The sequence below is a fragment of the Diabrotica virgifera genome, chromosome 3, assembly GCF_917563875.1.
Source record: "Diabrotica virgifera virgifera chromosome 3, PGI_DIABVI_V3a".
Taxonomy (NCBI): domain Eukaryota; kingdom Metazoa; phylum Arthropoda; class Insecta; order Coleoptera; family Chrysomelidae; genus Diabrotica; species Diabrotica virgifera.
Window position 1 is genome coordinate 237,555,041 of NC_065445.1, and position 15,513 is coordinate 237,570,553.

A 15,513-nucleotide genomic window follows, 5' to 3' on the forward strand; every position below is an offset into this window, starting at 1 on the left:
TGTGGTATACCAAGTAGGCCTAATCCACGTTAAATTTCTAGACAGAATAATATTATTTATTATGTTATATTAAAAAAGGTATATCATAGTTACTCTTATTTCATTCTTTGAAATCAGTATCCGAGGTGAATTTTTGTGGTATAATGGGAGTTAGCGTTGGCGTCATTATCAGTAATTCATCTTCCAATTAATTTTCTCCAATTAATGTTGATATGTGCACGATATTTCTGCAGTTTTCACTATTACAGTGGAGGCACACTGCTGAACATTTGATGCCTTTTCGGTAACCGCAAGCACTTCCACAGTTTCCTTTGTATCTGCAAAAGATTAATTTCATAAGCGCGGGGAATGTTTGAGGCTGACAAGTTTGGAGTGGTATCTAAAATTTTCCATGCTTTTTCAGCCCCAATCTTCTGGATCACAATGTTTACCGAGTCATGTCTGAAGGTGGTGATATACTCGGACACTGGTGAAATGGGCTGCATCTTGTGTTGGAGGGAGTGAGGAGAGATTAAATGCATTTTTGTCACTGTCTTAGTGAATTGTTTGTATCTCAGGGTGTCCAGAGAATCGTCTTTATTTCCGCCATATAAAGAGACGAAAAAACGTTCGCCAACAACACTGAGTAAAGATGGCTCGACTTTCTCACTGACAAATAATGTTGTTCCACTAGCTAATTCAGGATAATTCTGCAACATTTTTATGAATTTTACTTTGACCATGTTATACGCTACTGAGTCTTGCCCTGAAATGCTTCACCACAAATAAAACAATTGTGCACAACTTCAAAACTTGTCTCTACAATTTCTGATACTGCAGACGATGAATTGCTGCCGCTCAGACGTCTAACGACATTATCTGTTCGACTATCACTATAACAATGGTAACATGTAATCTTCTTCTTCTTCATGTACCTTGTTCGTTGCGGAAGTTGGCTATCATCGTAGACATTTTAATTTTGTTTGTGGCTTTTATGAATAACTCGATCGATGTTAGTCCAAATCATTGGCGTTTTGAAGCCATGAGTGTCTTCTCCTTCCGAGTCTGACATTACATTCCGTTACATTCTAGACATTTACTTACAAACAACCTTATAAATATTACACCTATTAAAACCTACAACAGCTTACTTACTAAACTATATTTTAAATCGTATGCTTAGATCGATCGTTTCCTGAATATTTGTGGCTCTTCGCGTCGATGAAATAACTAATGAGATCAATCGGCAGAGGAAATACTATTGTCGAATTTTTCTCCGCTGATATATTGTTGAGGGTCTGAAGGTATCGCAGCTGAAAAAAAAATCATTAATTAGTTTCTACACATATATGGAAGCCAGAGGCGTGCGGTCCATGGAAGCGGGGGAAGCGCCGCTTCCCTATTTATACGTCGATATAAGAAAATATATTATTAATTAATATTTAATAATAAAAAATTTTCCCTAATCCAAGTAATCTACATATTACCTAGGCAATAGGCATTGAAAAATATTAAAAATTAATCGCGTATTCTCCTTTTCATGAACATTTTTCAGTGCGTCACAAATTATAGAAAAAAAGGTAAGTCCGTGATAATACACATTTATGACATTTATTCTAACGTGACATTTTAGTTAAATCTGACAGTTGTCAAATTTTATTTTCAATTTGGAATAAAACCAAATCAATTGTGTCTATTGCATTTATAAAATGGTATTTTCTTTCATTTGTATAGTCTTATAAATTGTACAGATTATATTGATAATATTATTATTTTATTTAATAAATAATTCTTTTTTGATTATGGCGCCATCTATCGACAACTAGAATAATCACCGAACTAGAATAATTACCGAAGTATTCCCAGACGTGCCTTTTTTTCTGTCACATACAATTTAATGCGTTAGAGAGAAATCGAAAAACTGTGACGCACTGAAAGATGATCATGAGAAAAAGAATACGAACGAACTCAATATGCACACAATTCAACTATTTGGTCCACTCCTGACAGAAGCGCATCTCAAAATCGCCGCTTGTCGTACAGTTGTCCCGTTTAAAAAGTGGTCAGGGTTCAATGACCGCACCCACTAGTCGCCCGAATTTTGGTACCATGGAAGCGCTTATCCTATCGCCTTTGCGAAAGTGAGATGCTCCGACTGTTACTGCTGCTAAGGGGTGCTTAGGTATTACATACATTCGCTTAAAGAATATTTAGATTTAAATTTTTTGCAGATTTTTCCTTTTACTGATCTTTTATTTGACATTTTACAGAAATCGAATGGTATTGCATTTTGTATAAGACAAACTGATGACTTTATTAATACGATAATTAAAAAAACGAGAGCAGTTTAAAAATATTTGGGATAAAACTGAATATGGGGTTTGAACATAAAAGAAAAATAATGAAGATTGATAATTTCGGAGACAGAGAGACAGAGAAAACATAGGAAACAAAGAGACCTTTTGATAATATTCTACAACAAATGAATTCTAGCTTTCAAAATTTTAACGATTTAAAATTTGTAGAATTATGTATATATATATAATCTTAATATTCCTAATTATAAATTCATAAAAATTTCCCACAGAGGAATTTCTTTCATTACGATTAAATAATGAAAATTTTTTGATATCCCAGCTTTGCATTCTCAGTTAAGTGTCATTTATGAAACAACTGACATTAATGATAAAGAAATACCCAGAAATTTGGGATTTCTTTATAACTACTGGTTTAAACAAGTCACTGTCTGAAGTGGTCAAGTTGTGTGAATTAGTACTACCAACTATCCCAGCCACAAGTGTATCAGTTGAACGAAGTTTTTCAGTATTAAGATGCATTAAGAGTTTCAAATTAAGAGTTTAAAAGAAATTCAACAAGCGAAGACAGACATTGAAAGTTAGCCCTATTATCCATTGAAAAAGACTGCATTCAACAATTATCAGAAGTTGATAGGAGAATAGACCTTGAGTATAAATAAGTGTCATTTTAGTGAAAGTTGTGTGTTGTGGAAAATGCCTCGGAGTATAAAATTTTTTTTAAATAGGATTCTTCTTTAGAAAACCAAGCCCGGCGCGAGGATTCAAGGCCCGAGCTAGCAATACAGATCAATGATAGGTCACTAGTCACTAGAAATAGCGGGAATAGAGTGCCTCACGCGTCACGGATTTAGTGTGTGAGTCCTTGTACGCAGGACGTCTCACATAATCAAGTACTTTGCTGTTATCAGGTGGGAAGTGGCTCGACCCTCGACCCTTAAGAAAATATTTTTATATCCTTATTGAATCGCTTCCCCTTTCAAAAAGTCACCGCACGCCACTGATGGAAGCAATTTTTACTACTTAGTATTACAAAATTAGCGCGAGATACCAAGACATACACTAGCATTATATTTCCACTTAATAGACAGAGATCAAGATCATATTTCCCCCTTGCTTACCATCCTCATTCTGCATCAGCGTCAGTGGTGTAATGAGGGGAACCCCGGGCAGCATATTTACAGATGCTAGCGTGTGTAGACACCAGGGTGTTGAAATCAGTTAGGGTTTGGAAAAACAGTACATTTACAGATGCTAGCGAGTGTTGACACTACGGTGTTGAAATCAGTTAGGGTTTGGAAAAACAGTACATTTACAGACGCTAGCGCGTGTTGACACTACGGTGTTGAAATCGGTTAGGGTTTGGAAAAACAGTACATTTACAGATGCTAGCGCGTGTTGACACTACGGTGTTGAAATCGGTTAGGGTTTGGAAAAACAGTACATTTACAGATGCTAGCGCGTGTTGACACTACGGTGTTGAAATGGTTAGGATTTGTAAAAACAGTACATTTACAAATTACTAACAAATTTGGACACCAGAGTGTTGAAACCAGCTAGCTTTTTTAGTGGTTATATATGCATAGATGCTAACGGCTATTGACATTGATTTTATATATACCTACTGCTGTGGAAAAATATTTAAGTGATTTAGGTATTAATAAATAATTAAACGTTGTTGGGATATAAACAATAACATATTAACACAAAAGAACATCAAAAGAAATGTTGTTCTGAAGCTCTCCTTGTGACATTTTTATAATTAATTATTTAGATGGGACATAAGCCACAATTAAATTGAAAAAAATAATTTTATTAATGTTTCGACGCCAAAATCGGGTGTTGTTGTCAAAATACAAAATACTGCTAAATTAAACAAAAATGTTGTTGCTTAGTAAAAAATTCTTCTAATAATTTATTTAATCTGACTCATTTATATTGGCAATTCAGACATATATTATACATTTTAAAGTATTTTTTAGTAAGCAACAGCATTTTTGTTTAATTTAGTAGTATTTTGTATTTTGACAACGACACCCGATTTGGACGTCGAAACGTTAATAAAATTATTTATATAATTATGGCTTATTTCCCATCTAAATAGTTCATTATAAAAAATAATACATATTGGATTAATGAGCAGATCCATGCCCCTTAGCGTTAGGTTGGTTGTCTGTGATGTTGCTCATCAGGTTTCTGCTTCTTTTTTTCGATTTGTTGCCTCGGTTTTGGAAAAACAGTACGTTTACAGATGCTAGGGTGTGTTCACACTAGGGTGTTGAAATTAATTAGGATTGGGAAAACAGTACATTTACAAATAACACAAAAGAACAACATAAAATTAATGTTATTCTGAAGCTATTTCCTTGTGGCATTTTTATAATTAACAATTTAAATGGGAAATAAGCCACAATTAAATTGAAAAAAATAATTTTATTGGCGTTTCGAAAATCGGATGTCGTTGTTAAAATATAAAATACTACTAAATTAAACAAAAATGTTGTTGCTCAGTAAAAAATACTTTAAAATGTATAAAATATGTCTGAATTGCCAATATAAATGAGTCAGATTAAATAAATTGAAGATCTAAGTGGAAGAAGGAGGTATGTAACATTTTCTAAAATTTTGAGTTTCTTAGTGAATGAAGGTGGTATGTAGCTTAACTATCATATTATGCCACTTTTACTGTACCTCTAACAAGCTTAATAAGAGATATTCTAGTGGATGAAGGAGGTACGTAACATGTAGAATACAATTCTGGAATGGAAGGAGGTATGAAACATTTTTCGTCTTTTTCAGGTTTAACTTTAGAGAAAATTTACAAAAGACCTTTTTTGTTTCCAATGATCAAAAGAACCTAAAATAATATACACAGGCTGAAAAAATTGATTTTTTTAATTTGTTTAAATTTTTTTATAAATGTAGCTAAGGCTAGGGTAGCTATTAATAAAAAAGGCAAGGTAGACGGAAGAAGAAACGCCAGGTCGAAGAAGAAAGGCCAGGTCGCAGAAGACCGTCATGGCTTAGACACCTGTAAGAATGGTTTAACAGATCCTCTGCATCCCTTTACCGAGCTGCCATTAAAAAAATTACTATAGCCAGTTTGATAGCCAGCATGAACATAGCAACATGAAGAAGAAGATTATTTTGTGTTCAATTACATAAATTTCTGTAGAACTGAATATAGAGCATTATTTCATGCCACATTCCATTCAGATAAAGGATAGTTGTACAAACTAAAATTAATGGAAGAAAGCGGTATGTACAGTTTTTATTTATTTTAAAAAAAAATACTAAAAATCAAAACAAATTATCAACATTACATGTAAAGGAATGCTTATAGCAATATAAATAAAACCAAATAACACAAACAATATTTTCATAATAAAAGTAGAGGAATAAAAACTTTAACTGCCCATATCTAAAAAGGTAGGCCTTGTAACATGCCTCCTTTTTCACTTAGGTCTTCAATTATTAGAAGAACTTTTTACTAAGCAACAACATTTTGGTTTAATTTAGTAGTATTTTGTATTTTGAAAACGACACCCAATTTGGGCGTGGAAACGTTAATAAAATTATTTTTTTCAATTTAATTGTGGCTTATTTCCCATCTAAATAGTTAATTATAAAAATGCCACAAGGAAATAGCTTCAGAACAACATTATTTTTTATGTTGTTCTTTTGTGTTAATATATTATTGTTTATATCCCATCAACATTTAATTATTTATTAATACCTAAATCACTTAAATATTTTTCCACAGCAGTAGGTATATAAAATCAATGTCAATAGCCGTTAGCATATGCATGTATAACCACTAAAAAAGCTAGCTGCTTCCAACACTGTGGTGTCCAAATCTGTTAGTATTTGTAAATGTACTGTTTTTCCAAACCCTAACTGATTTCAACACCCTAGTGTCAACACACGCTAGCATCTGTAAACGTAATGTTTTTCCAAACCCTAACCGATTTCAACACCGTGGTGTCAACACGCGCTAGCATCTGTAAATGTACTGTTTTTCCAAACCCTAACTGATTTCAAGACCCTGGTGTCTACACACGCTAACATCTGTAAATATGCCCCCGGGCACCGCAGGGGCCCGCTTTAACGCGCTTTTTGCTTCTTTTGTTTCTAATTTAATGGGTACATTTTGAACTACACAAGTACACACATAGGAAATGTAATTGCTTAATTTAATAGATTTTAATTTTTGGGTAGGAATTTATAAATAAAAACGAAGAATTCCTATTCCTCAAAAAAATTGAAAAGAAAATTTATTGAAATACAGTGTACAATACTGTTTTAAGGTTCCTTACTAGTTTTACCTGCTTTCCAAAGCCCATATTTCAACACCTGTAAAGGCTAACTGCCAGTGCCTGCCTACATGTGATAACTCAAAAACTTATATTATATTTTTTATATTACCAACATTCATGAATAAGATGTAGGCAGGTAAACTACAAAGTTGCAAATATGCATTGCAAGTTTTATACTGGGTCATAAAAATAATCCTAATACAATAGGCTCGATGCTCCTGTTTATAGAACCGTCATCATTCAGTCTGTACTTTTTTATTGGTAGGTAATTCTTAAAAATTGAAATTAAATTCTAAATATAGACAATAGTGGTAAGAACAACAAGACCCTATATATATAGACACTAATTTCTTTTTAAGAAAATCTCGTCATTTGATAAAAGATATCAACCCCACCGTTATCCAAGGTTTTTTGATTTTCTCTTATTTAGGCGTTTTATCTCCCTAGAGGTTTGTATGTAATTATTTAACTTATTTATAAATGTATCATATATGCAATTTGAGAATCTATTTTGTTGATATAAATTTCATTCCAATGTTCATTTTTTAAAAGCTGTGTTAGTTTTCCTATATTAGATTTTTAATTATGACTGGAGATTTATATGTAGAAAATTTTTGAGTTGTATTATTTATAAAAACGGCTGCCGTAAAGTGATCGTGATCAGTCATGTGTGAAGCGGTAACGATTAGTTTCATTTGGGATGCTAATTAAGGTGTCATTTTTACGATTTTTTACCAAAAAACAAGTTTCCAACTTTATTTTGAGCGTTACATAATTAATATTGGATATTGATGCTAGACTCTAAAAAATAACAAAAATATAGCTTTTTTAAAGACTTTAAAAAGTTGTGATGACTTTTTCTCGAAAAGTGCTTCATTTTTGGTCATTTCACGTTGAAATATTCGATTTGGAATTGGACGAATAAAAACCTACATTTCATCACCTACTGGGTTTAAAGACTTCATATATACACAATATTTTTCACTTCTTTATAAGCTATATTTTTACTAAGAATATTTTTTTCGATAACATACTTACTTTTTGAGGTGTTGGCGAGAAACCGTCTCAAAACGTGTTTTTTTTTAATGGATATATTCACTCACAAATAACTCGAAAAATATTGACTTAGTGAAAAACTCTATAGAACTTAAAGGTTGCTTAGAATTAGTCAGTTTATCCAAGTCCGGACTTATCTTGAACGTATGTTTTTCAACCGAGAAAGGGTGAAACACCCCTAGGGCAGAAGCGCACATCAGCACAATAGGTATCACTTTTTTTGTTTGACATGTTAGCTATGTGTATGCCAAATTTCATCTCAATCCGAACAGTTTTTTAAAATTTACAGCAAAAACCGTGAGTAAATGGACTAGAAATTAGCTTGAGTTTTTATGATATATTTTATGATATATTGATTTTATGATGATTTATATTTAACGTTTTGGGCGGGGGCCCGCATCCCAACTGGAACCAGGGTCCGCTGATCTATCAGTACGCTACTCATCAGCTCCCACAATGAAGCGTTACATCGAGCGATAAACTCGATTGATTCCAAGTAGTTACTAGGCCTGACAAAAGCAATTTAATTTTCCTGCTGTTTACACGACTGCAGAAATAGTAAAAATAATAAAATGGTACTATGGAACCCATTCTGCACAAGAATCAAATAGATAAATTGCCTATGAAATTTACGTGTATGAAGGGCTCTCCATCAGCAAAATGCTTATCATGTAGAAGTCCTGGGTACAAGGAGTCCCACACCAAATTTAACTCCGAAAAATGCAGGCCGGCGTGAAGCGCTCTATTCCCACTATCCATGGTGACTTATCATCGATCTGTATTGTTTGTTCGGGCCTCGAGTCCCCGCTCTGAGCTACGCAGTGTCCAGTTCGGTGACTATTTTTTATGGCTTGCGCTTTCTGTTAACGTTTTATTATTTTTTTGATGAACGATGCCGTTTTTTGTAGATTTTTTAGGGTTCTATAAAATCTGCATTAGTAAATACACTGCGATGCCAAAGATGAGCACGTTGTCTTCTTTTGATAGAGCGACTAGTATCTAGACTTTATTATATATTTGCTTTTTGCACATTTAGCCTTGGGTTTTCTGTGATTCCATCTATGGTGGACATCATACCTTGCAGGATCATGGTACACTCATGTTGCTCGCAGGATCCGATCTCGGTGATCATCTAGCTCGGCGAGTTTTGTTCTAGGTTTTTCCTCTGAACAGGATTTATATTAGTATTCAAATAATAAAAGTAATCCATACCGATTTAATTTTTAAAAGTCTTAAACAAATATTAGTTACATGCATTGTTTTGATTTCGTAAATTAGGTGACATTGCTTCTGCAATGTAGGCCACTCGTTTTAAAAAACAACGGAGTCAGCAATTATGTACTATTAGCAATTCACGGTCACATTCAAGAATAAAATCATAACAAACAATTGGAGTTTATTTATAGATACGGAGAAAGTAAAGCAGAGATCATTTATTATTCATCATTCATTATTCAGAAACCGACGTAGTTAGAATATAAACTTTGTCCACCAACTCGTTACTAGCGTATCTAGTGATTAAATACATATATTTGAGTACTTAGTGTATCCCTGATATCCAATCCCTAGCAGAGGGAAATTCATCCCCCTTACAAAAAACTATTTTATTATACCTCCATCACATCCAGTACCCTTATTTGTTTTAAGTTTCTGAATAGGAACCGTTAAGCAACGTATCTGGGCGCGTTTGTAGCGTCTCTGAGTGTAGATATATACTGATGCATTGCAACCTCACCAGGCACATTGCTACGACCATCGCATATTAAAAACAAATAGCGAGATGCTTGGCGAGATGCGAGGCTACACTATGTTCACTGCTATTTAAACCCATTGATTTGTATCTCCCTTGGCTGTATCTTCAGTTCTGTGAGCCAATATGCATTTTTCTCCCAGGTAGGTGGCTATTCTCACCATAGGAGTACCTATAGAGACATGGCAACAGCATTTTAAAGAGCTATATTATGCTGAAGAAACGCTGAATATAAATGAATACGAAACACATGTAAGTGTTACAATCAATGACGAAGAGGTAGAAGCAAAGATCAAGAAGCTAAAAAACGGAAAATCACTTGGAACGGGTGGTATACCCAATGGACTTTTAAAATATGGAGGCCCTGAACTTGCAAGTAAACTGTCGCAACTCTTTAAAAAAATCTTAAACGAAACAGAAACCCCAGAGGAATGGCATAAGAGCATCACAATCCCCATACTTAAAAAAGGACAAAAAACTTGCCAACAAAACTACAGAGGAATAACCCTCTTAAATACAACGATGAAACTTTTCACGGGTATTCTTAAGGACAAACTGGAAAGACAAATCACTAATGCTGAAGAACAACAAGGTTTTACAAAGGGGCGATCTATAACAGGCGCAGTATTTATAATAAAACAAATAAAAGAAAAAGCTATAGAGTTCGGCATGCTAGCGTATATTTGCTTCATTGATCTGATGAAGGCGTTTGACAGAGTTCGCCTGGAAGACAGTCTAAATATATTAATAGAAAATAAAACACCGACCAGCATAACAAAGATAGTACATAACCTAAATGACAACAATGTAACCAAAGTTAGAGCAGAATACCAGTTCATTGAAAATATTCCAACACCGAGAGGGATTAAACAAGGAGACGGTTTAAGCCCCTTCTTGTTTAACCTACTCATGGGCAAAATTATAAACAAAGTAACATCTCTTAATCTCGGATATAGAATGGGCAACAAAAGAATTTGTATGGTGTGTTACGCAGATGACGCAGCAATTATTGCTGAATCAGAAGACGATCTTCAGAGACAGCTCTTTCAGTTCTTTCAAGTAAGCCACCAACTAAATATGAACGTTTCTACCAACAAAACTAAATGTATGACAATAGCAAAAGATCCGCTCGGATGTAAGTTAGTGGTTGAGAACAACCCCATAGAACAGGTGATGCAGTTCAGATATCTGGGCATAGATACATTAAGCACTCACGACCCAGTAAATGACCTGAGGAGTCAGATCAACGAAGCATCTGCATGGTCAGGATGTCTGCGGGAGATAGTCTGGTCAAATCCGTATATGCGCACAGATAGTAAAATTAGAATCTGCAAGACTTGCATACGACCGATCATGACATATGGCATAGAAGTGCGCGAAGACACCAACAAAACGAAACAGATGTTAAGAGTAGCCGAAATGAAAACCCTAAAAACAATAGTGGGGAAAACAAGAAGAAACAGAGTAAGAAATACAGACATTAGAGAGCAATTCAAAATTCAAGATATTGTAAGATGGGGAAGGCAGCGCAAGAGGATGTGGTACAACCATGTAAGACGAATGGATGAGAATAGACTCCCAAAAATTGCCCCAGAATACAACCCGCCCGGTTCAAGTCAAGACCCCCCGGATGACCACCTAAAAGATGGAGGGATAGTTGGCAATCTACCTCCCAGGAAATTAACCAGAGGCAGTTGCAGAACTAAACTGATCAAAAGATCTCCAAGAAGTAAAAGAAGAAGAAGATTTGTATCTTCAGCGATGTTCGTAACAATGTGCCTGGCTAGGAGCGATGCTTCAGTATATTTCTACACTAAGGCAGTTATGCGGTGCTTGAATCTACTTTTTGTTGCTATGACGTGTGTGTCGCCATGTAGTAAGAGATGCACAGATACTAATTGGTAGTATGATATTTTTTATAAGTCTTAATTTTGTTTTTATAGCTAATTTTCTTCTTCTTCCTGCCAGTCCTTGCTCTTTTCTGGACTGTCACTTTAACATGTGGTGTGAATGTTTGACCTTGGTCCATTGGAAATCCTATGTATTTAGGTTCGTTTTGTCATTTTGTCTGTCTTGCACTGTCAGCTATATTTCTGGGATATCTCTTCTCTTCTTGAAGATATCAGCTTGGATCTTTTCCGGTTATAAAGTGTAGATCACTCAAGAAATATATATAACGAGTCTTTGTTTATAAATTAAATCAATGTCAGACCTTCCATTGGGAGGTTTATGTGAGAAGTTGGTGAGAATTTTCTAACTGAAGATCTTAATTCAAGGTAATTGATTTCATAGTGGGACAGTATGTTTTCTATCTCAGCTACCAAACTGCACACAGAATAATCATTGAAAGCGGATTGTAATCCGAACTTAAGTCCAAGAGATAGAAGTTTCAGAATATTTGTGGGAACTTAAATGTTTGGAGGTTTTTTTCGAATATCAAAAAACCGTTACGGGTCAGTAAATAAAACTGGGCGGATGAAGAGAGGTGGGACGGCAGAAGAAGTTGGCAAGACTGCAAGACTAAGGACGGAACAAGTTTAAGTAAAGAAGAAGGTTTTCAGACCTTTTTACATTATTTGTGGTATATTTTGCCAGTTATTTATAATAAAAAATGCTACTAGTTGGTTAATTCGCTTCAGAAATTTATAGTTAAATACTCGAATTTTCTCAATTGTGCATATTATACAGGGTGGTTCATCTTATTCGCCTCGGTGTCTGTACGGAAAACCACTTGATATTTTAAAAAAATTTCTTCACAGAAATATACAGGGCCTTTAATACTACAATCTAAAAATAATGTGAATTATACAGGGTGCTCCAAAAAGAGTGGTATATCAAAGTTATATTTTTTCTTATGGAATGCCCTATATCTGATGACATTATTAAATTGACCTTAAAAAATAAGCTATACTTTCATAATGGTTCCCTATACCTAAATACAGGGTGTTTTGATTTATTTCGATTTTTATAAAAATGTAAGGTTTTAGAAAAAAAATAAATATCTACGAATCTAAGAAACAGTAACAAATTTTTTCTTGGATCTTAATAAGAGACTATTTAGCATACTTCAACAGATGCTTATTTCAACAAAATTTCTTACAGGGTGGTCAAAATATAAGATTGTTCTATTAACAAATTCAAGCTATAATAACTTACTTATTTTAAACGGAACACCCTGTATCTTACTAGTCTACCTCCTAAAAAATTTACTTAGCTTTCAATTTGTATTAGAGTTTCCTATACGTATCTCTATACAGGGTGGTCAAAATATTAAATTGTTCTATTAACAAATTCAAGCTGTAATAGCTTACTTATTTTAAATGGAACAGCCTGTATCTTACTAGTCTATCGTGTAGAAAATTTACTTAGCTTTAAATTATTATTAGGGTCTCCTATACCTATCTCCCTTCATTTTTTTAATATTAAAAGATTTCCCAATTTGTAAGCTTTAAAAATTAGAATTAAGTACAACTTAAGTGGTTATGTACAACGCATCACCAACACCGGCAATATACTTAGACAAGATACTGTCATTAATAAAATTTTCATTGTTATCATATATCACACAGAGTGTTGTATTATTTTAGTTGATTTTGGCCTACATGTCACATTGAATAATATGTTTATATTAAACTGCATACCCTATATTAGATGCCGTATTCTGGAAGATATTTAAATTATATTTCAATCCGTATAAGTATTTTCCATATCTTAACCCAACGGTTATTAAGTAAATTTAAGAACACCACTTTTTGTTTGAATCTTTGAATCGCAATTACAAACAATTAAATTCAATGGCTACTTTAACGAAATCGAGCCTATTGTACAAAAATGTGTAAATATGTATTTACAGAATAACATGGGAATTTATATAATTTACAGAATAACATGTGTATTGAGAATGTTTACATGGAATTGAAGAGATTTTAAATATCTTCCATTATAAAGAATAGAATATCGAGTATGTCATTTAAAATAAGAACACTCTGTGTGATTAAATAATCAAAATGTGAATTTTAATAATGAAAGTATCTTGACTAAGCTATCTAAGTATATTGCCGGTGTTGGTGGTGTGTTGTACATATCCACGACATAGATACTTTATTCTAATTTTTAAAGCTTACAAATTAGGAAATCTTTAAATATTTAAAAAATGAAGGGAGGTAGGTATAGAAAACTCAAATAAGAATTGAAAGCTAAGTAAATGTTCTACGCAATAGACTAGTAAGATACAGGGTGTTCCATTTAAAATAAGTAAGTTATTACAGCTTGAATTTGTTAATAGAACAATCTAATATTTTGACCACCCTGTAAAAAGATAGGTATAGGAAGCCCTTGTACAAATTGAAAGCTAAGTAAATTTCCTACGCGATAGACTAGTAAGATACAGGGTGTTCCATTTAAAATAAGTAACTTATTACAACTTGAATTTGTTAATAGAACAATCTCATATTTTGACCACCCTGTAAGAAATTTTGTTGCAATAAGCATCTGTTGAAGTATGCTAAATAGTCTCTTATTAAGATCCAAGAAAAAATTTGTTACGGATTCTTAGATTCGTAGATATTTATTTTTTTTCTAAAACCTTACATTTTTATAAAAATCGAAATAAATCAAAACACTCTGTATTTAGGTATAGGGAACCCTTATGAAAGTATAGCTTATTTTGTAAGGTCAATTCAATTATGTCATCAGATATAGGGCATTCCATAAGAAAAAATATAACTTTGATATACCACTCTTTTTTGGAGCACCCTGTATAATTCACAATATTTTTAGATTGTAGTATTAAAGGCCCTGTATATTTCTGTGAAGAAATTTTTTTTAAATATCAAGTGGTTTTCCGTACAAAGACCGAGGCGAATAAGATGACCACTCTGTATATGTATTTCAATAACACCGATATTGAACAAATAGACTACGGTTCTCCTAAAGGCCGTTTATAAATTAATTACAATAGTTTAACGCCCTCATAAATAGTTATTGATAAAGTTTGCCACGTGTTCTTTATAGTTATTAGTCCATGTAACTATGGAATGTATTCTCTCAAGTTCTCCGGAGAAGCACTAAAGACAAAGTTTTACCATAACTCGGTCTTGAAACGAAAGATGGATGTATAACTAAAACATAAAATTTGCATTTTAAAATACATACTTTACATAAATTTAGGGCTAAGTTAAAATAAAGGTGGTAGTTTGTGTTCTAAAAGTAAAATGGATACTAAAATGACATTTTTAAAGTCGTTATCAGAAAGGGAGCGACACTATTTTCGGACTTACTAATGTAATCAAGTAAGGCCTTAGAGTTAAATTAGAACTACAAAGAATTATTAAGGTAATTCCGACATAAAATAGGTTAACATAAATAAATAGGGAATGGTGATGTTAAGATAAACTGACATTTTTATTAAAAAGAACTCATAGAGGAACATAAATAAATAATTCACAGGGTAAGCTTAAAAAAGGATATTACAAATCGTAAGAATAAATCGCAGAAAATACAGGGTGTTTCATTAATATTTGTCCATATAGTAACTGGAGAAACGTTAGCACAAAATACGAAGGTTTAACCTAAAACACTTAAATAAAATGTGGTTCCTTACTGAGTTACAGTGTGTTTTATCTAAAAATTTAAAAAATTATTTTTTCTCAGCATTTTGAAAATATTCGACGTATCCTTTACATACTTGGCAAAGAGTGCGACTACTATACACCCTACTAAATTATGATAAACAAACGTTTCTAGCTACTACCAGAAGCGTACGACAGGGGATAGTGAATGGTTGACCCTTCTCAAATTCTACGCCACTGGAGGAATTACTATTTTAGTGCCATTTTTAGATTCTCCAATATTTTCTACGTAAGTAATATATTTTTTATTGGTAACGACAAAGTCATTAGTTTTCGAGATATTTGAAGTTAAATATGAAACGGCACAGTTATTTTGATTAATTTGTGATATGATTATATGATTAAAATTTAAGAATTATTTGTACCCAGTACTTTAAAACTATTTGGCATATCCTTATCATACTTGGCAAAAAGTGTAGGTACTGTACACCCTACTAAATTAAGATAAATAAACGTTTCTAGCTACT

General features: G+C 33.2%; 1 protein-coding gene across 5 annotated transcripts in view; it reads right to left on the reverse strand.

The window, feature by feature from the left end:
* Positions 1–205: 205 nt before the first annotated feature.
* Positions 206–15,513, reverse strand: part of LOC126881615 (band 7 protein AGAP004871-like) — an 83,465-nt gene continuing 68,157 nt past the window's right edge. For 4 of the 5 annotated variants that reach the window (XM_050645981.1, XM_050645978.1, XM_050645982.1 and 1 more), the window contains exon 7: positions 1,061–1,292. In XM_050645981.1, the coding sequence (XP_050501938.1) occupies positions 1,146–1,292 (147 nt within the window). In that variant the 3' untranslated portion in view covers positions 1,061–1,145. Of the gene's footprint in view, positions 318–1,060; positions 1,293–15,513 lie in introns of those variants that run through there. The other variant, XM_050645979.1, reaches the window with a different exon arrangement.